At 42.0% G+C, this 26,626-nt stretch overlaps 1 protein-coding gene and 1 long non-coding RNA gene across 14 annotated transcripts in view; one reads left to right on the top strand and one right to left on the bottom strand.

The window, feature by feature from the left end:
• The window catches only part of ADAM22 (ADAM metallopeptidase domain 22), a 120,020-nt gene extending 98,131 nt beyond the window's left edge, over positions 1–21,889 (top strand). For 5 of the 13 annotated variants that reach the window (XM_081931555.1, XM_081931549.1, XM_081931554.1 and 2 more), the window contains 6 exons: positions 1,853–1,953; positions 2,239–2,305; positions 4,580–4,690; positions 7,769–7,855; positions 17,895–18,018; positions 18,375–21,889. In XM_081931555.1, the coding sequence (XP_081787681.1) occupies positions 1,853–1,953; positions 2,239–2,305; positions 4,580–4,690; positions 7,769–7,855; positions 17,895–18,018; positions 18,375–18,395 (511 nt within the window). In that variant the 3' untranslated portion in view covers positions 18,396–21,889. Of the gene's footprint in view, positions 1–1,852; positions 1,954–2,238; positions 2,306–4,579; positions 4,691–5,242; positions 5,290–7,768; positions 7,856–16,768; positions 18,019–18,374 lie in introns of those variants that run through there. The other 8 variants (XM_081931559.1, XM_081931553.1, XM_081931551.1 and 5 more) reach the window with 5 other exon arrangements.
• On the bottom strand, positions 4,701–13,897 carry LOC309353449. Its single transcript, XR_014161863.1, has 3 exons — positions 13,499–13,897; positions 8,468–8,602; positions 4,701–5,273 (listed from the first exon to the last, which is right to left on the bottom strand). It is a non-coding gene; the product is annotated as an uncharacterized lncRNA (long non-coding RNA).
• Positions 21,890–26,626: the final 4,737 nt, after the last annotated feature.

Raw genomic sequence — 26,626 nt, 5'->3', positions numbered from 1 at the left:
GAATTTTTGGAAAACCAGTTTCCTGATATTTTGTCTTATTTAGGTTTTGTTTCCACATAAGGGAGCAAAATTTTGTTCATTCTATAAAGCTTGACTTTTAAAATGGGCATTGCTTGAATTCCATTGTATAATGTTGTGTGTCATCCCCCCCCATTTCCATTGATTCCTCATTTCAACCACTTGTTTGTTCTTTATTGTATAATGGTATGAAACTCTTAAGGTCTGTCTACATTAGGACAAAGAATATCTCTTGTCAGTTACCTGTAAACCTACTTAAGTTTAAAACTGGCATGGCCTATATTATGGGTGCTTAGTATCAGGCAGGAAAGTTACCTTCACAAAAGTTTCAGACTACAATAGTTGGACTAATGAGTAGGGAGGAAAGTTCTGTTGGATGCAGTCCTTCATATCTTACATATTTTATTAATTAAAAATTGCACAGGGGAAAAAAGATTAGAAAAAGCAAGAGAAATATGGGGCTGGATTCAGACAAAATCAATGGGACAAGTTAGTCATGGCTTAAATTAACACCACTTGATTTCAAAGTCAGGTGATTCAGCTGACTTTGGTTGGATCCAACCCATGCCATTTTGTCTTATTTATGCAAGAGGAAAGGTTCTAAGGTATAAAGGATGCTTATCTACGATCTATATAAATTTTGTTAAAAAATAAAAGTAGTTTAGGCAAGTCTATCCAGGCACATAGATGTTGATGTGTTTTAATCTCTTTCACTGTCAGTTTTAATTATTTTTTGAACCTACAAATTTTTACTGATGATTTTAATATATCTTATATACTGCTCAGTGGTTCAATTGGAATATCATTTTTGTCAAATTAAATAATACATTTTTTAAAAAATCAAGTTGCAGGACAGATGGAATTGGGATAATGTGGTTTTTTTGTGGATGTGCAAAACCTAGGATTTAACCAGGTTTGCATAAGCCATTTCAGAGAATGAGCTTCATAAGCAGGTTTGAGTTCCAGAACTTACATGAGAAAGTAAGTCTCTTCCAGCTTAGTTTTCCTCTGGAGAAACAAGATGGACAGAGAGAACGCAACCTGGGAAAGGAAGAAATCATTTTCTCCCATGCAAGATCCTCCTGCTGCTCCAAGCTTGACCCTCTAAGGCAGCCTTCCTTAATTTGGTGACCTCCAGAGCTTTTGGACATCAACTCCCATCATCCTTCATCAACACCCATGCTGGCTGGGACTGATGGGAGTTGTAGTCCAAAACATTTAGAGGACACCAGGTTGAAGAAGGTCTGAAGAAACTAAGTGAGAAAGGAGAAGGACTAGGTTGCACTTCTGCCGGGTGAAGAAGAAATTTGCTTTCTTCTTTTGTTTCTAGATGACCTGTGTACACATCTCCTCTGAGCCAGTTGTAAAGGCACCAGTGATGACCCAGCATCCAAATATTTGCACCTCTGAGTGCAATAACGCAGCCTCTCACCTGCCATTGTGTTCATGAGCCTGCCAAATTATTTGACAGTCATCCTTGTCTGGCAAATAAATGAGATATCCCACATAGACTAACATAACTAGAAAGGTCTAGAATCTGAAAATGGGACATGTTAAATAGATGCCCTTAGAAATTCAATTAGAAATGGGTTTATGAATGTGTCCTGAGTAGATATGTTGCAATGTGCACATTATTTTAGGAAATGAATAGGAACAGTTGTAGGAGCAGAAGTGAAATTTAACTAGACTTTTCCCAGACTGCTGATTTAGGCAGATATTTTGGGTATTGTAAACAGACCTTTAAGTAATCCTCAAAGTTCATGAATGATGACCTTAATAGATGCTTTATGTACCCAAACCAGCCAGCTCATGCAAGTTTTACCATTTACTCCAGGTCAAACGGATTATCTCATTCATGGAGTGAAAGAATCCAAGATGCAAAGAACCTTTCGGACATCTGTCAGAATGGGCGACCCAGGAGTAACTCATGGCAAGGTGAGAATGACCATTGCGTCAGCAGTATTCATAACCATTGCAGAGTAGATGCTGTCAACCAGCATGCTGCAGCCATACCTACAATGCCAGAGTTAGAGTACATGCTTTGCACATATAAAGTCTTACGTTCAGTCCCTTGTATCTGCAGGTAAGTCATATTACTACTTCAGGGAGGAGGAGAAAGACAGGGAGAATAAAAGTCAATGCAAATGACTTCTAGCATGCTACTTTCCTTGGTTCCATTGTATTGTTTTCCACTGACTTAATCCTTTGGTCTTATTTCAGGTAATATAGGAGGCAACAGGAAGAAAGTCAAAGGCAAAAGATTTAGGCCACGGTCTAATTCCACTGAGTAAGTTTGACCTTCTAGTTGAAAACCAAAACCAAAAGACTATTTCTGTTTCAGTTCCTTCCTGCTACATATTTGAACCAGAAGGCTTCTAGACTCACTGAAAGTACTGATTATTAAATTATGTGGCAACAGGTTTTTATTTTGACCATGTGTTTTTAAAAATTGCTTTTGTTTTTGAAAATTTGTCGGTTCCCCCCTCACCTAGGCAATACTTACCAGTGGTAACAAGCTCCTCCATAAGTTTTTTTTTAAAGTCTGTTATTTGGATTCAGGGCCGATTTTGGGCAGATTGTCAGCAAGAAACAGGGGGAAGGGCTCCCCTTGCACCATATCCCCAATGGAAATCCCCACTCCCCCCATCTGCTATTTGCATATCGGTCAATCTCCCCTCCCGAGATGCCGCAATGTCACCTTGGGGAGGAGAGGAAAGGAACCAGGGCGAAGGGTTTTTATGTTGTTGGCAAAGCTGTGCAGGGTTGAAGGGTTAATCACCCACTTGCCTGTACTGCGGTCCCAGCCCAGTTTTCCTCCCCGCTCCCATGGCTGCTATTTTAAAGGGGAGCAAACACAAGAGACAATGATCTGTTCAACATCACATCTAGTTTGGCCCTAAGAAGTACTTCTAGCTTGTTAAATGTATTCTCCTTAGCAGGATGGGCAGTGAAGCAGGCTTTCCCATTGCAGTTTTGTCCCCCTTGTTAACTAGAAGCCCCACACCTTCTCACCTTTGTGTGCTGCACTATTCCCCACACCTGTTTACTGCTGCCTGTTAACCTGCATGGGAAGAAAGTCCCTGATTTGACATCCAGGTGTGTTTCACTACCAATGAAAGTGGATATTTAATGCCATCTTGCAACTGGGGGAAGTGGGGAGAAGAGATTTAGACGGCAGCACTAATTCAGAGTTCAGATGTAAGGTTTCAAAATGTACTATTCTTCATGTTAACTTTCACATTTAGGGCAAATGTTATTCAGGGAGACCTGTTGAGGACACATTGGAAATCATCTAATACATTCCACAGTAAACTTCTCTACCTAATCAGCAGGAGCAGCCAACATGTTACCCTACATATGTTGTTGGACTACAACTCCCATCAGCCCAAGAGTACATGGCCAGTGGTCATGGGTGATGGGGATTGTACTCTAGCGACCTCTGGAGGGTTGGCTACCCTGGTGTAGCATTCTGCATGATAAATAAATATACAACACAGCTTACCTCAATTTCTGTTATCTGGTTCTTTCCTAATTCTGGATATGGTTTGTATCCCATTAGATGCACATTTTAGTAAAGTAGTTTGAATAACATTGGATAACCATTTTAGTTTCACAAGATGCCAGGAGTTCAGGAAGCCCTTCTCTGTAAAAGGAAGATGCTTTCCTATGTGTTAAATTGCTTGGAAGTTTCGTATTACTTTCAGCTATATACTTTCGTTAGAGAACTACATATTGCTAAATAAGACTTACTTAAAACAGTTTGCTTTGTTTGTGCAATGCCATCTACTGATACATGCTGTACGGAATGAACAATCCACGTGTGGCAACGTATATTTTATGTGTTCATGTGCTTGCCACAACCTGTGAAGTAGTGTGATCTGAACGCAAATGACATCCAAAATGAGCCAAAAGAGAAGTTGTCAATATCTGGAGAACTGGCGTCTCTGTGCTGCTGTCCATTGCAGCATTCCTGGTGAAAGGTTAACTACATGGATATAAGATGACCACTCCCCAAGGCTACAGAGTCATTAAAGCAAACTGGTCTTGGTGGTAATGGGGGACAAAAAAACCCCTGATCCTGATCCCTTTAGAGGAGTTGATTAATGACTGCTGGAAATGCATAGTTTTATTGCCATATTGGTCCCTAAGATCAGCGTTACACAAAACAGACCAAGTGGTCATTTTGCTTGCATGGTATCGTGTTACTGGAGCAAAAGAGAACTTCTGTAGTTGACAGTTTCTGTGGGGCTATTTTCCTACTGGCCCAGTAAAGTGTATTTTACTTCCGTAATTTTGCAAAGATGAGACATTAACGTTCCAGAGTTTTCTGCAAACTTAAATGGGTAGAACAACAGTTTTGACCATTAACACCAAGACCCTGAGTGTTGGCGTAGGAGCATGTGTTAAAGCATGTCCCAGTGAACTCCTTTCCCGGGTAGCCATTCCTTTGTTCATTTGTACTAACTTTGCCTCTATAGGTGTGCATCTTCCTCATTGTTATAAATGATATAAACTTTGGCTTAGATTTTCCCCACCCCTATTATATATTGTGTTTTTGCAGCAGAGCATCCCATGCTTCTGAGCCTGGGCTTTCCCACACCAACCAAATCCCACCCCAAGGCATAAGCCACAGGGGTTCTCACCACCCCCAGACAAGGGATCGGGATCACAGGTCAGTCCTAAGTGCCCTTCCATTTGGGGCAACTTTTTTTTTTATCCCATTAAAAGTTTCTTCCCAAAAGTATCACTGTGGCAAAACCCCCCCCCCAAACCCTCCTTTGATTGCTGATGGCAGCGCTAGCTAAGCCCTCCTCCTTGCTGGCCTGATGTGTGTAATTCCCGCCCCCCCCCCAGTCTTATAAGACCTGGGACTTCTGCATTGTTGCATGTTGTGCTGCAAGCCAAATCAAGCCACTGGTTTTAAGTTTTGTAGGCTTAAGAAGTTGTTTCTTTTTCGTTTTAAGCAAAGTTTTACCATTTGATCTGATGGGTTATACTATATCAATGATGACCGATGCACAGTTAACCCCCACAAAGATTGCTCTGCCCCTCTTGGTTTCATTCTGCAACCTGGCATGATGTTAAAAGCTACCGTTTCAGGTTGCTCAGAAATAATAGAAGCTGAAGTGTGTGTACCTGGGGCGAAGAAGCCTCAAAAGTCTTGTACAACCTTTGCATGCTTTGTTGCCGTGATAACTTTCTCTTTTCTCATTGTAAAATCCAGATCAGGAGTGCTTCATGGTTACCAAACGAGCCTTTACAATAAAAAGTGTAGGTTAAAGGTTTGTCATTTGCTCTCACACAAGCCCACTAAAACTGCAAGATAAGAACCAGCGCATAATGTCTTGCCCATGAGCCCATTGCTTCGCTAGCAAATTTGTCTTGCGGCTGTGCTTTGAACTTTTACTTTTTAATTAGGAACCGAGATGGAAAACATAAAGCACTCCTAGTTTTCAACTTGCTGTTGAAAGTAAGTAGACTAATTAGAAGCAATTACAGCTGATAGAGAATTAAAGTGATGCCTGTGCTTATGTGGTTGGGGTGAGTGGGTGGGAGAGTTACGCAGCTTAGGCAGAATGATGCAAACAATGTTTGATTATTGGATATAATAAATTCACCATCTGATTTTTATTTCTATTGAAAGCCCACACAAGCTAAAAATGGTTCACCCAAAACATTGCAACCTAGTGGCTTAGTGAAATGGGAAGATTGGTGTAGATTGCGAGATACACATTGATAAACAGAGACTAATGGGTTGGGGCAGGGCACAAAGAGGAAGTTGGGGTTGTTGTTGTTTTCCTGCCCTTCTCTCTGGAAGCCCTGTTGAGATTCCTCTGAGGGTAGCAGTCAGTGGCGTAGCGTGGGAGGTGCAGGGGGGGCCGGCCGCACCGGGCGCAACATCTGGGGGTTAGGGTTAGGGGGTGCAAATCCACGGGTTAGGGGGTGCAAATCCACGGGTTAGGGGGTGCAAATTACTTGCCTTGCCCCGGGTGCTGACAACCCACGCTACGCCACCGGTAGCAGTGCATTTTTCTCCACATTTGTGAAGACCTGGGAAATGGTTTTTTCTATAAAATAATTCCTGACATTCTCCAGAGTCAGATTACATGATGCCATTTAATATGCTATAACTTGCAGCAGTAGCAAGGTCATGGAGTCTCTGGCTTAGTGTCAGCTGTAGGTGGATTTAAAAGTAATTTATGAAGAATATTTATTGCATATAATTAATGCCCCATCTTTTCTTCAAGGAGGAGCCCAAAGTGGCAAACATATTTCTCATGCCTCCACCACCCATTTCATCCTAAAGACAACCCTGTGAGATAGGTTAGGCTGACAGTGCCTGGCTCAAGGTCACATAGTGAGCTTCCTGGTGAGGGGGAATTTGAGCCCAGCTCCCTTCCATTCTAGTCCCAACGCTCTAACCACTACCCCACATTGGCGTTATCAGTTTGTCCCTGCACTTCATTGACTTTTTAAACAGGCAGCAATATTAATGTAGCAGTAGTAAATTTTATCAAACAAGTACTCATGGAATCTGTGCTGCAAAGAGAGGACAAAGTAGAATATACTTTCCATTGATAAAACAATGGTTGTTAGGTTCAGTCTGGATATATATATTTAATACTGTGAGAAATGTCTTGCACATAGTGTTGACCAGGAAAGGGCTTTGGGAAGGATCCATGCATATTGGTCAAAGGCTATATTCAAGTTGCACGGGCAATTGCGCAGCTTATAAGAGTCACAAGTGTAGTGCAGCCCAGTCTTTGTGCTGCAAACAAAGGCTACTCAGAAGTAAACCCCATGAGTTAACTGGGAATTATTCCCATGCAAGTGTGCAGAGGTCTGTAGGCCGAACAGTTCTGTCTGGTAGATTCCTACCACATGGCAGCTGTTTTGTTTGTGTGCAGTTCACTGCACAGAATAATCTGTTTCTTCATCTCACTACGGTCTTCCACTTATTGCCAGCAACATGAAGAAAGAGCAGTGTGTGGTGAGCCTCTGGGTACACAGCATGTGCTGCAATGCAAAAACAGCTTCTTGTGATTTAGGCAGACTTATGTGCACCAAAGAACCCACATGTGATTGCAAGTCAGTAACATTTCCAGTCATTTAACTGGCAGAACCTGGTTTATTTGCAGCCATGGACATGAAAGAGTCCCCAAGACCGTAATGTTCAGCCCCTGGTGTAAGAGAGGGACCCATCTCTTAGCTGCCTTTTCTCAGATCAACCTGCAAGTATCCAAGGTGGTCTGCCTATATTTATGTACTCCTGGCCTGTGGTGCAAGGCAGAGAACATTTGCTTTCTGTATAAGTTAGGTTAAAGACACAGCACTGAGACAAAACGACTTGCCTGAAGCTTCCAGGAGGTGCTTAGAAGAGATTAAAGTAGTCCTCACTTTGAAGGGCAGTTGCTGCAGCACCTGTCTCTTGCGTACTTCCCCACTGGGCAGATTCAGTGCTTCTAAGTCTGTTTGCATCCAGACCGAGATTTAGAGATTTAAGAGATGGGTAGTTCTCTCTCTCAAGGCAAATGTAAATTGCAAATGTAAGCCTCCGCTTCCAAGGGAATTCATTTTGAACCCCCGTGGCTCGGATTTTCTTCACCCAGATTCCACACTGATTTATTTAAGACAATCCTTGGCATTTGAAGGATGTAAAACAGCCAAACTGAGCTTATGCTGCTGTGTGTTACCAGATATTTCTTTATTCTTCTTCTGCTTTCTCTGTTCCTTCCATTGCTTTTCGCAGGTATTTAAGCCCATGGTTCAAAACAGAATATAATGTAGCTAAGTGGGTAGAAGATGTGAATAAAAACACTGAAGGACCCTACTTTAGGTATTTTGTAAATTAATTCTCTATCATCTTTTAAGAGCTGTTCCAGCATATTCCAGATATGATGGGACTCCTTATCTTGTATCTTCCAATACAAGTGATTTATTGTAGATGCTGAGGACCCTTTTTGTTCATTTGCTGCCTTCTGATGTCTTTTTTAGGCTTCATTGTGCAATTGCGATTCTTTTCTGACTGTTTTAATGAAGCCGTTTGAAAAGGATGTTCATAGTGCATGTATTTCCCATCTCCATCTCTAGCTTTTAGTAGCTTTCTCTTCATTTAATGCCAAGTAGCCTTTTTGTGGGCATGATCTATGTCTACCACTAATCAAGTAACATTAGTTGAAATAGCTAAAAGGTCAGTGTATTGAAGCTAGTAGCTTTATAATACACTTACGATGCAATCCTATACCCACTTACTGGGAATAAGTCCCATTGAAAGCAGTGGGGTTTACTTCTTAATAGACATGAGTAGGGTTGTGCTGTTAGTGCCAACCCAGTGCTTTTACAATAAAGGTGTTAAATTGCAGCAAGTAGTAGAATTGTACATAGGTTATCATTTGTGCATCATAATTAAAAAACAGGAAGCATGCAAGCATGTTAGCTGAGCATTTACCTAGTATATCCATTAGAAGTCAGAAATATGCTGGAAAGAATGAATTGCTCTTCATGGCAAGAGGCTAAATATGTGTTGTGTGAATACTCAGTTGGGTTGTGCTTTCTTTGTTTCGGCCATTGGCCATAATGCCAACTAACAGATAAAAATAAGAAGAAAAAAAATTAATTACAAGCATACAATAAAAACCAATTGGTAAAACCAAACACCAAACATACAAAAACCTGTAAAACTTAATAACAAGGAATCAATAATAACAAGAGAATAACACAAGAATGTAATCATGTTAAATATTTTGAAGTGTGCATGTATCTCATTAACAGTGCAATGTCTACTAAGAGAAAGGCTCTACTGAGTTCAGTGGGTCTTACTCCCAGATAAGTGTTATTGCAGCCTAAAATAAGCATTTCACTAGTTCAATCCTTTGTCAAGTAGCACTCAAAACATGTGTCCAAACTGGAGTTTGGCTATATAGTAATCAGAAAATGTTTGCCACCGCTTTGCATCTGCCAGAGCAAAGGTGGCCACTGTTAAATAATCTCATTTTTGCTGGCCAATAAATATTTTATTTTCTTCTGCTTTAACCAGTGTTTGCCATATTTCTAACAATTGAAGAAAGTTCTTCTGCATTTGCCCTCAAAATTAAGACAAAAGAGTAGGTAGTGTGGAATGTCCAGTTGTTTTCTCCCTACAGATGCAGAAATGTCAGTCAAAAGTCACTTTCCCATAAAGCAGAAGTTTTCAACCTTTTTCAGTCCATGGCTCCCTTGGCACCCCTTTGGGGCTCAGGTGCCCAGTTATGTCACCCTTTGCCTGCATACCTGGCAGTCTCTCACCCTTTTTTGAACACCTTCCCTTGTGGACTGTTCCCTCAGCCTCCTCTCCTTGAGAATCCTCTGGGCAGCTGCTGCTGCCGTCGCTGGTCTGTGAACTCCCCTCCTCTCCCCCACTTCCCCAAAGAGAAGTGTCTCCTCACACTGCCCAACAAGGGCCTGGGAAGAGGATGCCCCCAGCCTTAGTGTCCCAATGGAGTCTGGCCAAAGACAAATGTGAGTCCAGCACCTTACCTTGGGAGGCAGCAGCTGCCTGTGTGCCTGGCCTCCCACTTGTCTGTCCATTCCCAACAGCAAGGGCTGGTGGACTAGCTGGATGGGTTGCCTTGCCTCCCTGCCTGCTTGCTTGCTTGCTTACTCTGAGGCTGCCTCAGCTCTTGGCAACTAGCACCCCATGGCCAGCCCCAGAGGTACCATTTGCTTGGGGAGCTTGTAGCCAGGGCTGCTGCAACAAACAGCCACGTAAGCCTTGGGGAAGTGGAGACATAAGAGGGCATCAGAGGAGGGAGGGAAGGAAAGGGACAGAGCTAGTGCAGCTCGCGGCTCCCTGGGCATCATTCAAGGCACCCCAGGGTGCCACGGCACCCGGATTGAATACCACTGCCGTATATGGTACATCTAAAAGAGTGGGCAGGGCATTGGTTGCCATCTCAGCAAAGGAGGGCTAGAACTGTCTTTAAAACAAATGTAGGGAAGTCAAATAACAAATTTTTCAAACTGTGCTGGGATTTTATCAATGCATAACGTAGCACATTCTTAACATTTGTCGATAAGAACACAGCTCTCCGCACAAAAATGCCTCTGAGGTGCCATTTAAATACCATTTTGGCAGCTATGAACCATAATCCATTAAGAAAATTCAAAGGCAAACCATGTAATTGGATCAAGATGGCACTGAAAGGGGAGTCAGTCGTTGGTTTTTAAAAAGAATTAAGTGAATTTGCCCACACCTCTAGGAGCCTGTCTTCTAGGAGATGAAGTCATTTATGCCAATAATTAAATAAACACAAGGAGACTGGAATCATTCCTGTTTGTTCTGTCTCATCAGAACCAGAAGACTGCATGGACTCCTAAAATGATTATTGTTTTAATTTTAAATTCTAGTGCTTTCTCTCCAGGCAAACACCATATCTCAGTTCCATATAATCATAACTATTATTTCCACTTTGTTTTAAAAGTGTTTAATACTGTACAATGAGCCTGCTCCCTTTGTTAGAATTTATTATGCAAGGAATAATCTTGCTTGATCCTCCTTTTATATTTTTCCAACTGCCAATGCTGGAGATGACCAACTTATGATACTATTCTCAGTGGCCAGTTACATTGTTATTATAATCCCAGTTCAGTTGTTACATGAGTGAATGGGACCCATGGACAGAGGGCTTCCTGTGGAGCAGATGGCCTGAACACATGGGAAGCAGCCATGTGACAATGGGGACAAATACTAAAGGCAAGGGCTTCTTCTTTGTATTCGCGTTGCTCCTCCACACGAGTAACAATAGGGCTTAGTCATATTCCAAAGATTTGAATGGCAAAAGTGACCCAGTGAAGTTTACAGGTGAGATGATAGAAGGATAGGAGACCCATGTCACTGTCACAAAGTGATGTTTAGAGAAGTTCATGGCCAGTGCTAGGTGAAAAAAAACCCCATCCTCATTAAATTCAGAAGTGGCATCATTAATAAAGAAACTAAACAAAAATAGGGGAGAGAACATCTGTGTTGCTTCATCTCCTCAAGTCACTTGTTACCTTTTGGTCAAAGGCCTTAATGGGGTAATTCTTGTTTCTGAGGTTAGTATTTGGGTATAGAAGGTAGTATTCAATGCAGTATTTTACTGGGAGGAAGGATTCAGTGGGGGGAATCTGATATAGGCAGCTTGTTTATTTCTGAATCAGCCTGCATAGGATTGCGCTGAGTCTGTCTGCTAATCCTCTACTACATACTATCTTTTGTTGAACTGCACTTCCTAGTGAGCTTCCCTTCAAACTGCCCCAAACAGTTGGTGCTTGGCATGATCCTCTGTCAGTATCAACCTCATTAATCCCCTCCTCAGACTGAGCACCTCCCCTGAAACATGCTAAAAACCCTAATCTAATTGCTTTGGAAGCCATGGCTGCTTGTAAAACTTGAGAGGAATCAGCAGGAATCAACTGGATTGGTGTTGAAGATAAGCTTATTTATTGGGACCAAGATGCATATAAGATAACCCCACGTTAAAATATTCAACTACTTCCCAATTATACTACTTCCCAAATTGTTCATCATCACACATTATGATGACCATAGGTATGAGCTGTCACTACAATTGTGCAAGTGTTTGTGTGAAATAATGCATGCTTGTTCATTAGTACAGCTCAACTGTTGAGTACACAGACTGAAAATCTGTGAGTATACAGGTCAACTATATGTGTACACTGATAGTACACTCATTGAATGTAATGTGTGAACACCCCTGATGCGAGGGACAGTACCGATCTGGCTCCTCTTCTTCAGGTCATCTCATAGTTTTCTGATACTAGAGCCCTGAATAGATTACATAATGGTAGCACTGGGGAAGGAAGGAATTCTCCCACTTGGTGCTGATTTTGGTAATCCCACTCCCAGTGGCTGGTCCCATCACAACACATTTTTGTTTCCTGGCTAGCAAAATGTCCATAAGCACTTTTGCATTTTCAAGTGTTTTCTGAAACTGAAGATGTATTTTTTTTTCTGTGCTTGAAATAAGAAGCATTGTCCAGAATGCATAGCAGGAAACCTAACAAGTACTGTTTGTTTAGTGATGGGGAAGATTCTAGTCTAGGGAATATTTGTAGAGAGCTGGGTTTGGGAGAAAATAGGGGTGGTGATGTAATAGAGTCTGTTGTGGAATTTGTTCCATGTTAGAAGCCAGTGGAACATTGGGTTAGCAATAATAATAATAATAATAATAATAATAATAATAATAATAATAATTTGCTATTTATACCCCGCCCATCTGGCTGGGTTTCCTCAGCCACTCTGAGCGGCTTCCAACTAAACACTAAAATACAATAACCTATTAAACATTAAAAGCTTCCCTAAACAGGGCTGCCTTTAAATGTCTTCTAAAAGTTTGGTAGTTATTTTTCTCTTTGACATCTGGTGGGAGGGCGTTTCACAGGGCGGGTGCTACTACCGAGAAGGTAGTTACTAGGTAACAAATATCCTGCAAAGGGGGGAAATGGGGTCCTGAGCTACAAAGATGGCTTCCATGTGTAGAATTCTGTCTCTTCCAGGAATCCAGCAAAGTGGTTTGTGATAGTGGCTAGTTTTTCAGCTGCATAGGGTACTTTTGGTTTCATTGGGGGAAGCTGCACATGGGATTTTTAGCCTTGCTTTCTACTGCCATGCATATATTGTGATTTTTTAAAAATGTAAACATAAGCAAGTTGCTTTGTGTGTGACTCTTTGACCAGGACCATCTTTAGCAGATGTGGCGCTGGGGTGCAGATATCCGCACAGCACCCCCAAATTACCATGGATAGTGTTGGGGTGGCCATAGCTGCACACTGCCAGCCATCTGGGGGGGGGCAACTCTTCCCCATGCCACTGTAGGAGAGCGATCCCCGCAGAGGCTTGGGAGGGAAGCTGCACGCCCACACAGCTGGCGGGCGTGCAGGGAAAGGGGAGGCCACCGGCAAAGCCGCGCAGCTCCCCCACTTGTTGGGATACCCCTGAGAGGCCGGTGCCCTGGCACTACGCACCACTAAGCCCTATGGGAAAGACGGCTCTGGCTTTGACAACACTGAAGTGTGTTTGGATAACCATGTAGGAATCGGGTGTGTGTGTGTGTGTCTGTGTCAAGCTTTCCAGTAGACCATCAAAGCTCTTGAAAGGATGTCAGGGGGTGGATGTGTGTTAAGGGTTAGATCACTTGAAAGAGCCTGATTTTCTTCATTAGTGCTCAAGAGGAAAGAGGCCTGGAGGGTGGGGGTGGGTCTTTCCTCCTTTCCCCATGCTTCTTATGAAAATAAAGAGGTGCCAATGACACTGTTTCCTGCCAGGATTATAGAAACTGAATGAGAACCGTGACTTACAGCAGAAAACAAAGCTGCCAGCCTGTTTAGGACAGGCAGCTTTAATAGGACTGCCATCTGCTACTCTATTCTGGAAAGTATGAGAGCAGAACTGATATAGGTGGTCCACATAAGGTGGGTTGTGCTTCCTGCCAACGCTTACCTGCTTTCCTTCCCATGTTGTTGGACTCCAACTCCCAGCCTGTCTGGGGCTGATAGGAGTTGGAGTCTAGTAGCATCTGGGGAACACCAGGTTGGGGAAGGCAGTCCTGTAACCACACACAATACTTTAGATGTTGTGGTTTCCGGAAACTATCTACCAGTTTTCCTTTTGAAATATATTTGCATACGGTTGTAGAGGAACTGGCAAATATGTACTCTGGCAGCATTGATTTAGTAGCGATCAAGATTAAGGCATAATCCTCAGCATGCTTACTTGGAGGGAAGTCCCGTTGTGTTCAGTGGGGCCTTTTCCCAGGTACGTGTGCATAAGATTGCCATTCTAAATGTGCATGCTTGGAAGTAAGTCATTGAAAAAGTTAGCATTTGCCTTGGAAGAGAACATATTTGCTTATCTACTTGTAGCCATGCACTTTCTCGGGAGCAAACAAAGGAAGTAATTGGCTCCTGAGCAGAGATAAGGACTTTTAAGGAGGAAATTGTATCCAGTTTTGTACTTCGGTGTGGATTCTTGATGAATTTGAGGAGTCAAACAGAATGAGCAAAGAATTTCTGGAAACCAAGCATGGTTATCCTAATTTGACCATGGCAGAGTACAGTCATTGCTCTATGGTATATACTGTGTTCACAATATTTTTTCAGTCGAGCCTTTTCACACATAAGTCATAGTGACTGTCAGGGCATCCCTTCCAGCTGAGTTTAAGTTCATGAAATAATTAGAGCCGAAGTGCACATGATGCAGAAGGAAGGGATGGGCAGATATCATGCTGCAGTGTTTCAAACCATGTATAACATTTCTGAAAACTCATCAGCATAGATTACCTGCATGCAATAAGCAAACCTCGGGGGGGGGGGAGGGTTCTTTAGCACTGCGTATCTCATCCCAATACAGAGAGCTTATTTGGTGGAGGCACATTCAAAAAGATGACATCCCATCTGCATTCAGAAGAGGGCACATTAGAGAAATACACCACTGCACTGCATAATTTCCGAACGAAGATTGTTGAGCTTCCTTTTCGTATCACAGAAACAGCAGTTGGGCACAAAACACCAATGCTCTTGTCAAAATAAGAATAGCAAGCTGTTAGAAAGCTTGATGTATTTAATGAGCAAAGTTTTATCAGGATTCTCTGGTTTCCTTCTGTGATGATGTCCAAGAAGGGCACCTGCAGTTTCATCAGGAAATGTACTTATTTCAGATTGTGGTTTGGATTTTGAAAATGTATTACTGAATATACTCTTAAAGTATGCACAGAGGAGGGACTTGCATTCAGGGCATTCATATGTGGTGCCGGGGTGCAAAGATCCGTGTGCCCTCCCCTCCAGGTTGCCCAGTCCCAGGCACGAAGGAGAGCGGAGCGGTAGGCGGGCTCTTCCCCGGACTCATCTCTTGGGCCCCAGACTCTCGGCCTGGCGCCCCTGAGAGCCCAGTGCCCGGGTGCTCCGCAACCCTAGGGCCTATGGGTAAGACGACCCTGCTTCCGCTTGTATCTGAGCTTGAAACTCTTTGGATGCTCCCAAGATCCTCTGGGTAACACCTATACGTTCTACACACATCGTTAGGGCAGATCACATGCTTCCTAAATCCACTTCTGATGAATAAGTAGGCAGTGCCCATTGGGCAAGGCACACACTTCACATTAACTATAGAGGCAGAAAATAATAATAGTAATAATGTGTGTTTTTTATTTGTGCCCCACCCATCTGACTGGGTTGCCTCAGCCACTCTGGGTGGCTTCCAACAGAGTATAAAAGAACACAATACACCAGACATAAAAGGCTTCCTGAAATATGTAGATGATATCTGAAGAAATGTGGGGGCAACTATGGTGTTTGGTGTGGAAAGTACATAAACATGGTCTGAGATGTATGGAGGCGAGGGAGGCATAAGGGATCTAAGGAGGCTGCTGGCACAGCCATGTGATTAGGGGTTTTTAAAAACATCCTTTCTTGAGTTCAGCAAGCCAGAGGGACCCAGGATGGAGCGTGAGGAAGGGCTGCCATGAGCACAGGACTGGGGTCGGGGCGGTGAGTGAGTCTAGCGTTTCGTCAGGGTACCGGAACATCTGAGACCAGCTGTGCTTCTGACTTTTATGTTTTCTTGCACATGACCCAGATACGGAGCTTCCTTGGTCTGTCTTGATTCCGGAATTGATTCTTAAGACACGTTAGTTGTCCATGCCCTTGTGTGTATAACTCTAGTCAATAAAGTGCAGACGCCTTATTGACTCGGACAAGAATGCCCTTCCGTGTGATGCCGACATTGACTTGCTAGTGCTTTCCTTACCTTGTACAGAAATGCTGATTTCTCTGACTAATCAGTCCATTTTTGTCTATCCTCCCCACCCCTCGCCCCCACCCCAAACCAGACTCCTACTTTGGCTGGAACCACTGTGCACTGGATGTTGCTTGCATGTCTACTAATTTGGGTGTTCAGCTCTTTGTATTTGCCTTTGTTTCTTCACAATTAACCCTCTTTTGCCTCTGAACTGCATGCCTTCTGTATAATGTAACACGTTCTCATACACTGTAATAAATGTTTCTGCTGTGCTGCTTTCAGAAAAGCAACTTATGTGCAGCCCTATGCCCGGGACATGTTTGCCTGGGAGTAAGCCTCACTGAACGCAGTTGAGGCTTAGTTCTGAGTAGTCACGCATAAGATTGCGGTTAAGCTCTGAGCCAGCGAAGACTTACATCAATGTAGGTGAAGGATGGGGAACCTGCAGCCCTCAAGGTGATGTTGTAGTACAACTCCCATCATCCCTAACCATGGGTCATGCTGGCTGGACCTGATGGGAGTTGGAGTTCAACAACATCTGGAAAGGCTCCAGATGTCCTCATCCTTGACATAGGTGCACAGTTGTCAGTGGGACTTGCATTAGTATAAGCCAGGCATAGGCAGACTCGGCCCTCCAGATGTTTTTGGCCTACAACTCCCATGATCCCTAGCTAGCAGGACCAGGGATTATGGGAATTGTAGTCCCAAAACATCTGGAGGGCTGAGTTTGCCTATGCCTGGTATAAGCGGTTGGTGACTCTTTAGTACACAGTCACTTTTTTAAAAAAGTTCTTCTGCCAGTTCCTCATTTTCTTAGCCAGTACAAAAATGCATGAATAAAGGGGAAATGTTGATGCTTTGTATGTATGCGCTAGCAACCTCATACCCAGCTTTGTTTGGGAATTTTAAGAAACACAAAGATTAGGGGCTAAAAATCAGTGCAGTGAACCCATCTGCTCTCTTGATTTGAAATAGCATCCAAATGTATCCAAACATGGATGAAAACCTTCTCCTTGATCTCAGGAACCATCATTCAAAATTTGGCTAATATATCTTAAGAGGTGTCCAAATGCATAACAAACAACTTTCTAAAATATATATAGTAGGTACGTAAGCCTCATCTGAATTATACATTTAAAGCAGTATCGCACCACTTCAAGCAGCCCTGGCTTTCCCATAGTCCCTTGGGAAGAGGGTTTGGCAGTTAAACCGCTGTGAGAATTGTGGTTTGCCAGAAGCAGCTTAGTCATGCTGGCCACATGACATGGAAGCTGTATGCCAGCTCCCTCGGCCAATAAAGCAAGATGAGCGCCACAACCCCAGAGTCATCCGCAACTGGACCTAATGGTCAGGGGTCCCTTTACCTTTTTATAATGCAGGTGAAGGCATAGATACAATGTGATATAAAGGAAGAATTTTTAGTTAAATAATAAATGAAAGCTTCACATATATTACCTCATTAATCCCTATAACAATTTGATAAGATAGACCAATATCATTATCTCCAAAATTCCAGGTGACAGACTTAAATTGTGGCTTCCCTGAAGCCACTTAGGCTGAGGGGAGAACATTTATAGCTCTGTCTCTTATTCACCATGCTACCCTAAATCTGGTTCATAACAAATCATATTCCCAATTTTATAAATAGCTTATTTTTTATCATTTGATGCATAAAATGATAAGAAGTCTGGTTCATAGTATGTAGTTCAGCCTTTGCCAATCTGATGTTTTGGACTACAACTCCCATCAACCTCAGCCAGCACAGCCATTCTGAGTAAGGCTGATGGGAATCATAGTCCAAAACATCTGAAGATGGGTGAGGACTAGCTTAGTCACTGTCAAAAAGTGCAGTCCCTTGAGAACAACTCTTGCAAAGTCTCCATTAATATGAATTAGAATTGCTCAAGATTTGCACAGGAGTTGGTCCTACTGAACCGTTTCCTAAGCTATAGTAGTTTGGAAGCCTCTGGCTTCTTCTCCAACTATGTGTGGCAGAGTGATTGAATCAAATTCCCAGCATAGCTTCAAAGTAGTTCCAGTTTCTGTAGCAAGGCTGGTATCCCTAGACATTCTGTTTATTTTTGTCTATTCAACACCTCAGGACCCTTTCCCCTGCAAAGTCCCCTTCGTCATCTACTGGCTCCATTGCCTCCAGCAGAAAATACCCATACCCGATGCCTCCACTTCCTGATGAGGAGAAAAAGGCCAACAGAGCAAGTGCCAGGGTAAGCCTCACTTCTTCCTTGGATCTGCTGCGTACTTGACATTTAAGCTAGATGCAGACAAACACCATTTTGTCTTTCACTGTTGTTTGTACTGGTCTCATCTTGGAGGAGCCAGCTGTTTATCCATCAATGGTCTGGTTGGTATGTCAGCTTGGGTTTCTGTCCACTGAGCCACAGTAGCTGCTTTCACTCAGACAACAGAAGTTTCCATTGCATAGTTAAAACATGGAATACAGAAATTGTAGAATCATGGAATTGTAAATTTGGAAAGGATCTCAGGGGTCATGCAATGCAGGAATAGTAGTATAACAGGAACAGCAATAATGGATATTTCTCTTCTCTTTGTCCTCTTACAGCTATGGGAGACTTCCATTTAGTTCCACTGTCTACCTGAGCTGATACCAGAACTGTTTACTTCAGATTTTATACAAACTCAGCATTGCTGAGTCGCTGAACATTCATCTGCTGAGTGGACAATTTGAAGGGCAGAGATGCGGACCAGCATGGAGCGAACAAGTTCCCTGAAGAAGGAAAAGGCAATTTTCTGCAGCAGATTAGGATTTTAATTACAAGTAAAGAGCAACCAAACCATATACATACCCCATTTACCTGGGATACATGGAACTGAAAGTATAAAAGAGTATTCTGCATGATGACAGATAATATGTAGATGCGCAAATGAAACTAATTGGGAGTCTCAAATGTGGGTTTTTCTCTGGTCTAACATAATCCCAAATAACTTTAAACAAACAAAAACAAAAATAATTCAGAATTTGATATGTAAACATTTATGCTGTGTGCATGAATTCCTCCGTTCACCACCTTCCATGTGTAAGGGACTAGTCATTATACTTTAGTAAAACTAGCATGCAGAAGTAAGAAATGTTTTTTCCGCAAGTGGGATCTGAAGAGGCAAACATTATGACATAATCAGCCAACAACAAAAAAAAATTGCTTTTTAAATTTTTATTACTTTTTGTGATTATATTCTAAGTAGAAACTCATACGTGTGTAAAAAGTTGTAAAATACCAACAATGCAATTATATAATGTGGGGTTTTCTTGTTTTGCTTGAAGAACACTCATGAGTGAACATTACGTGTCAAAGAATCTTAAGGGCCAAAGTAGGCGTGGCATGGAAGGAGGACCATAGGCCAATGAAAGAGCACATGGTTTGTATGAAAAAGGTTCAGAATCGTCAATCAGAATCGTCTCTAAGCAGGACTGGAAAAGTCACCCTTGGAGAATGGCTTTCAGTCATCGTAGACAACAGTGAGCTAGATGGACCAGGGGTCTGACTCGAAATAAGACAGCTTCCAATATATATTTTTAAATCTAATAGCGGCTGCAAGGGGGAGGGATGGTTCTGTAGTGTTGGGGGAGGATTTTCAATCTTTTCCCCAACTGTGCTATTCCCCCCTCAAAAACCACCCCTCTGTAGCTGCTATGCCAAAGCTCAGGTGCTAACCTGAAGGGTCTAGAATGCCTTCCTGGATCCACAGAAAACAGTGGTTCACTGCAAGACATGTTATTCTCCTTCCCAATGAAATCAATGGGACTTTAACAGAGCACTCATAAAAAACAATGGCGTCACAATCAGGGACCACAACAGTGAATGTGATGGTGGTCAGAATGGCACATTTGCTGTATATATTACATTTTTTTTCCTGAAGTTCAGCTATCCAGAGCTCCTAAGTTATTTGGCTTCACCAATTTATCCTATGTGCTGATATAATACTATGTAAATAATGCACTTCTTGGCCAAATAAGAGCCATTAACTGAACGGTTTGGTTAAGTTACCAGAGGCCATTCATCTACATGGAGTTGCATAATACATGTATGGAGGAATCTCTGTTCCTACACCGTGCACTATGCACTATCGGTATACTATGTTGTTATTGGCTATATACATTCATTGATGTTCCTGAACTGAGTTCGTTATGAAAGATTTTGCAAAGTTGTGGGTTTTTTTTAAAAAAAAAATCAAATATAGGGAATCTTGTGAAGGTGACACAATATTGCCAGTATAGATTCTTATATAGTAGCTGTTATCCTGACTTACTAAGCACAGGGATGGGTGGAAAATTTGTGGCCCTCCAGATGTTGGGACTCCAATTCTCTTCAGCTTCTGCCAGCATGGCTAATCACCAGGAATGATGGGAGTTGTAGTCTGGCAACATCTGGAAGGACACAGGTTCCCCATTCTGTGATGTAACATTGCAGGTGATGGTCATATGAAAAAAGGAAAGGGAGAGGAATCTTCAAAGGCATTTGCAAAATAATGTTTTTTGTGTATTTTTTTAAAATTAACAATATGTTCCAGTCAGTATGTTCCCGTACTCTTGTTAATTGCATTCCAAAATAACTGTGAGGTAAAATGATAAAAATGAATAAGCACCTTATTATAGGTCTGTGGTGTGTATTGTAGCTCTCAAGGTATGTATTAGGCAAGATTTTATATATGATGCTTTGTTAGTATCAGAAGTTGCAACATATACTTGTTGGGACCAGAGATGTTTAATTCTGATCTTTTCCCCCAGTGATTCCAACATGCTTTTCCCCTAGCAGCAACTAGAGAAGAGATTTTCGGAAAACACTGCCTTGCAGAACCCAGAATAAAGTGATACCCACATGCATGGCAAGGAATTAATGGGCTTTTGAAAAATCTCTATTTAAAGCATTCTTTGACAAGGGCATCATCTGATCTTTTTACAGTATTTGAATGGAAACAGCTTCTAAATTTCTAAATTTCATACTTGTTTCACACAATTCTTTGGTACATATGTTGCCATGTGTGACCTTCCTTCATTTAACTCAGGTATAGAGCACCTGTGAACCCTCCAGATGTTGTTGGACTCTCAATTCCATCAGCCCCACTGAGCCTAGTCACTGGTTTGGTTGGTGGGACCTGTAGCCCAACATCTGGAGAGCCACAGGTTCACCTGTCCCTGATGTAACTGGACTTACTTTAAGAAATTCCACTTAGTTGAAAATGTTGGTTCTATGCGAATATAAAGTACATTTAAGAATGTCTCCAATTGTAAAATATGTAAGACTTTTAAAGTGTTATATTTATAAGACTCTGCCAGTTATATTTATACAACACTGGCCTTGCAGTCATAAATAATCCCTATAAGAAGCATAAATTTGGGTAAGTATTTTGATTTGTAATAAATAGGAAAGGAAAGTTAAAAGAGAGAGAGAGCAAATTCCCACCTGAGAAAATGTCTAAAGGATTGTACAGTATATGTAAAAGTATAATTTTGGAAATATATAATGTCAGCCAGAGACTGGAGGGTGAAAGCTAAGTTAACATCTTGTGCCATTAGACTTGGGGAAACTTGATTGAAAACCTGGCTGCCTTTCCCTTGGTTTCAGTGGATTTTGAAGCAACTTCTGGAACGCAACCTACCCTCAGGTTAAAGGAAGGTTAAAATAAAAAGGCCACCTCCATATTAATTATAGAGAATACACACACACACACAGCTTTTTGATCCTCAGTATCTGAAACATTTAGATGTATATCATGTGCCTTTTTGGATCTTTTTCTGTTTTGGTACAAACCTAAGCATCATTTAAAAAAGACTGATTAAGTTTTTTTTTTTTTTTTAACCCTCCTCCATCTTTTATTTTCAGGTCATTAGGAAGAGTGAAGTTTTGTTTTTTTGCCAGACAGAGCTGAATGTAATGTAGTGTTAGTTGAGACAACTTCAGAACATTCATTGAGAATACACCCTTGTCTGCAGTTAATGGCATACACTGTTACCTACCATTGTTTTGACCATTACTAATATTTGTAAATATTCACCCATTCAGTAATCTTAATGTAAAGTTAAAATATAATTTTAATAAATCTTGGCTTTTACTTCCATGGTCTAGTGCAGGATTTCTCAGCTCACAAAACTGGATTGCCTTGGTGTGTGAAAGGGTCACGAATGCTGGTCAGTAGGAAATGATGACTTAAGTCTGAAGGTTAACTAATGGGTTTTGAGTCCTGAAAGACAGAAGAGGTAAGATTCTGAGAGAGGTGCTGCTTCTAGCTATCCCCACACTTTTGATCCATATGGACAGGTCCAGGGCATCTGTTTGTTTTATTTTAAGCCATATGTATATAAAGACTACTTCTGAAGATGCTTCTGCTGAACTGTGTTCACAGACAGAGGCAATAGAAGGTTCCCCACAATATTTATTTCTTCTCAGGATAAATGAGCATGTCTCCTTTCTGTGGAGATTTCCAGTAAAAGATATCTTAGTAAAATGTGATTGAAATGGATGTCAACTCTGCAGCCTTGTTCCTATGAGCCGCTGCGCCAGCAAAGAAAACAGAAAGGCAGAAGGCAATAAATTTGTGATCCTCCAGATGTTGAGCTCCAACTCACATCTGCCCCAGGTAGCATAACCAGTAGTCAGGGATGATAGGAGTTGTAGTCCAATAACATTGGGAAGACCTAAGGTTCTCTAGCTCTGGAATAAGGATTGTGTTGTTTGTGAGCTTCCCTAGCCATGAACAGTAGCTGGGGGCACCGTCAAAGCTTATTTGCTGCTATTTACTGTAGGTGTTGCAGTGCCACAGAGAAGCCACCCCAAACTCTTGTGAGACTTCACTAAGCATGTGGCTAAGTCTCATGAGAGACTTGGAGGGGTGACTAAGGAGTCTTTGTAGCTGGGCCAGCCTCATTCTGTGGAGAGCCATTGCTTGGTCTGCTACTCCCAATGCCAGTGGCCACAGATTTCCTTGTACGACTGTTCAGGTGACACCACTCGCTTTCCTCTTTTGTTTGAAGCGTGGTGGCTGCTACGCCTCAAACAAAAGAGAAAGGAACCCAAAGTGATGCTTCATGGCTCGGCAGGACAAGGGGGGCATGGAACATGCATTTGGCCACCCTTGTCAATCTACTTCCTGAGACAAGTTGCTCAATGTGCCTCATGATAGGAATAACAATAGTTTGCAAAGCCTTTACGCAGCAATGAAATGGGCAAAATGAAGGCAATGGATGGGGGGTGACTTAAGAAATCAGGGCCTTTTCAGCGATGGCTCCGACCTGGTGGAATGCTCTGTCCCATGAGACTAGGGCCCTTCAGGATTAAACCTCCTTCTGTCGAGCCTGTAAGGCAGAGCTATTCCGCCTGGCCTTTAATTTGAATTCAGCCTGATCTTTTATTTCCCTTCCCTTCTCTTCCCTCCCCCTCCCCTTTTATGAAGATTACCCACTCTGAGACCCCACAGCTAATTCTCCCCATGCCTCCTCGCTGGCCCAAGTAGGACTAATCCAGCCAGATAGCCCTGGTGACTCTCTAATGCTTATTAGATGGATTTTCCCCAAATTGATTTCTGAACTTTGAATTTTATTGTTATTCATGTTTTTATACTGCTATTGTTATTCATGTTTTTATGCTGCTTCTACAATGAAGTGTTCTAAATTTGTTGTTAGCTGCCCTGAGCCCGGTTTTCTGAACCAGGAAGGGTAGGGTATAAATTTAAAAATATTATTATTATTATTATTATTAATATCTGTCAGGCACCACAAACGCTAGTATGCAAAGCCTTTATATAGGAAGGAAACGGACAGCTAAAAGGCAAAGAATGGGAGTGGACCTGGTAGGCCTCGGAACAGACCTTTCCTATAGTTTGCAGCTGTAATTAGTTGAGCACAAGTCACCTGACCTGTCACAGCTGCATTTGATTGGCAACTGAATTACCAAGCCTGAAATCAGGCCCAGGCCAACCCAACTTGGGTTTTTAAAAAAGAGTGTTTCTTCTGTAAACATGCAGCAAGACAGCAGCAGTATGAAGGTAAGTGAGAATAAATTTCATTCCAGAGTGTTGCTGAAAAGTTAGTCCACACCTGCTGGCTTAGGGTTTGTTTTAGGTATGTGAAAATAAGTGGTGGAGTCTAACACTGTTCAGTTGTCTGAATCTGGCATCATAAGGTAGTGAGTGAAAACATTAGAAGTAGCTATAGTTTGCGAACTTGAAATGGCTACTTTTTGTCTGTGTAAAAATCCACTTCTGTTGATGGGTTCACAGGAATTAATGTAAGGAATCCATGACAGTTTTGTGGTGTTTTTTGGGGGGTGGGGGGACAATCACTATTTCCCCTTTCCTACCATGGTTACACTGCTGATCATTCATTTTCACTCAAATGTCTTCATTTTCAAATAAGATTATCTGGTGTGTGTGGAGGAAGAGGCGAGGGAGTTCATTGCTTAATTTGGAGTCTGAAAGCGTTCCTTAAACACAGATAAGTTCTGAAGAAATTAGTTTGGTCTTTTGAACATGGCTTCCAATATTTTCAGTCTTGTGTGCTTTTTGAGGGTTATAGCTAATTTTACTTTATTTCTTGCATTTGGATTAATGTTTTATAATGAGCTTTGAGCTCTGGCACAAAATTAAATAATGACAACATGCCTTTTCATCCCACTCGGCTCCAACTGAGTTTAAAAGAGCTCATATCGTGTCCAGGGGAACATAAAAACTGCTTTTTAATAGCATCAGAGCTTGAAATAGCCAGATGTGCAAATGTGAAACCGTCTACAGAGCAGCTTTTAAGCAGGATCTATAGTGGCATTTGGGACAGTGTTCCATGTTACACTACTAAAAATTTGACTCCTCTTGCTGTAATCTTTGACAGTTCCATGGTTGTCCTTCAGAGAAATGTTTAATGAGTTGTTGTTCTGTGTGTAATAATACCACTACAGCACCTATTCATGTGAAGCCTCTTTGTGAAAGATAAGCCATGCATCTCCAGCTGTGCCGAGAGCTGTTTTATAGGGCTGTATGTATGTTTGACCTGCAGAGAAATCATGTAAGCACTGTAATTCCTCACTTCAGGGGAACATGTGGCCTTCCTGATGTTGTTGGATTCCCAGCTCCTACCAGCCCCAAACAGCATGTCAGAGATGAAGGAGGCTGCAGTCCCAGCAAAATTTAGAGAACCATGTCTTCCCCCATCCCTCCCTTACATGCAGGCGTACAATGTGGAAAAGATGTTTCAGGAGAATTCTGGAGCCTGTGGCTCTTCAGGTGTTGCTGGACTTCAACTCCTATCGTCCTCAATCAGAATGGCTAATGGTCAGGAATGCTGGAAGCTGCAGTTCAACAACATCAGAAGGGCCACAGGTTCCACAACCTTGTAGAGAAATTGTGTCAGAAGCAACTCTGTAACTCCATGTTACAACCTCTACAGGACCCCCGGGTATAGGGCGGTATATAAATTCAATAAACAACAATAATACAGAGCAAGTCCATGTATGCTCACTTAGAAGTACTTAGCCAACTCCCAGGTGAGCAGAGGCATGCTACCTTAGACTGCCAATGTAAACACAGCAATAGTACCACGCTTGGTGCCATTTTCAAGACCGACTGGAGAGCTAAAATCCAAGGAAAGGGTCAACCAGTGCTTTTCAGCTGGGCCACAGCAACCAGCCTATGTATTAAAAAAACCAACAACTTAAACTCAGAACATAGTAATAGCAATTTCTTAACTTTGAAAACAAGAAATATTTTACAACAGTTTTTCTTCTAACATATATAGGTATATTTTAGTTGCAGTATGATTTATTAATAAAGTAGTATTATGGGTGGAATCCAACTTAGTTCTATTTAAAGTAGACTCAGTGAATGTAATGGTTCTTAAGACATGCACATTAATTTCCAATGGGTTTACTCTGAATAGGACTAACATTGGATACAACTGGGTTTTTGTGTGTGGAAGTTACTAGGGATAGGCAACGCAGCTTAAAAACAAAGCAAAAACCCACACGCTAGAGGCTTGATCTTGTAACAGAAATAGCTGTGCTAACTGCTGTAGCTACAGGAAATTTAGAACCATGGAAAAACGAAAGTGGAATAAACCAACTGGAATAAGTTGATAAGGAATGGTGCAATGGTAGGATACACCATATCAGCTTGACAATCAGGGTGGTAGAAGATGGCACAGTCTGAATCCTGCCAATAGACTTGAGCAGAGCAATTCAGTGAGGGGATGGAGAGAATCTCTGGCAGTAAAGCCACCATTTTCTGAACCCTACTGGTTTTACACCAGCCAGGCAGAAGCTGGAGGAAAAGAAGCACACTGACTCCTGGGCAAATGGGAAATCCACTCTGATATGCTCTCCTTTTGTCCTCTCCTCTGGAGCAGTGACAACAGAGAGGCAATGACAGAGGTCCTTTCCATGGTGGCTGGGATTCCAAGGGCATACCTGCCTCTCTATCCATAAAGAGAGATGGTCCTATAGCCTTCTCAGATGCCCTCCCAGGAACCACAAGGTTGTCTACCAATTCTCCTTTGAGATGCATGCAAACAAAAGACAAAATCCCGCCCGCTTTACAGTGGACACAATTATTATTATTTTTTAAGCCTGAGAGGCCTTAAGACCTTACATATTCAATTTTTGCAAAGTATATTTTTACAACCAGTTTAGAAGCACTTGCTTAACTGCCCTTTGAATATAGTGGTGCTAGTTGTTAACTATAAAATATCATACAGTAGCAAGTCTGTAAATACAAAGATACAAAGTATATTGGCCTAATAATTCCTGCTGATTGCCTGTGTTGAGAATCTGTGTAGTATTCGCTAGGGCACACAGTGTGGTGCATATTAAACTG

The sequence above is a fragment of the Podarcis melisellensis genome (genome assembly GCF_964234715.1).
Source record: "Podarcis melisellensis genome assembly, chromosome: 12".
Lineage (NCBI taxonomy): Eukaryota > Metazoa > Chordata > Lepidosauria > Squamata > Lacertidae > Podarcis > Podarcis melisellensis.
The sequence above is the reverse complement of the archived record's forward strand: the minus strand, read 5'-3'. Positions and strand labels throughout refer to the sequence as shown.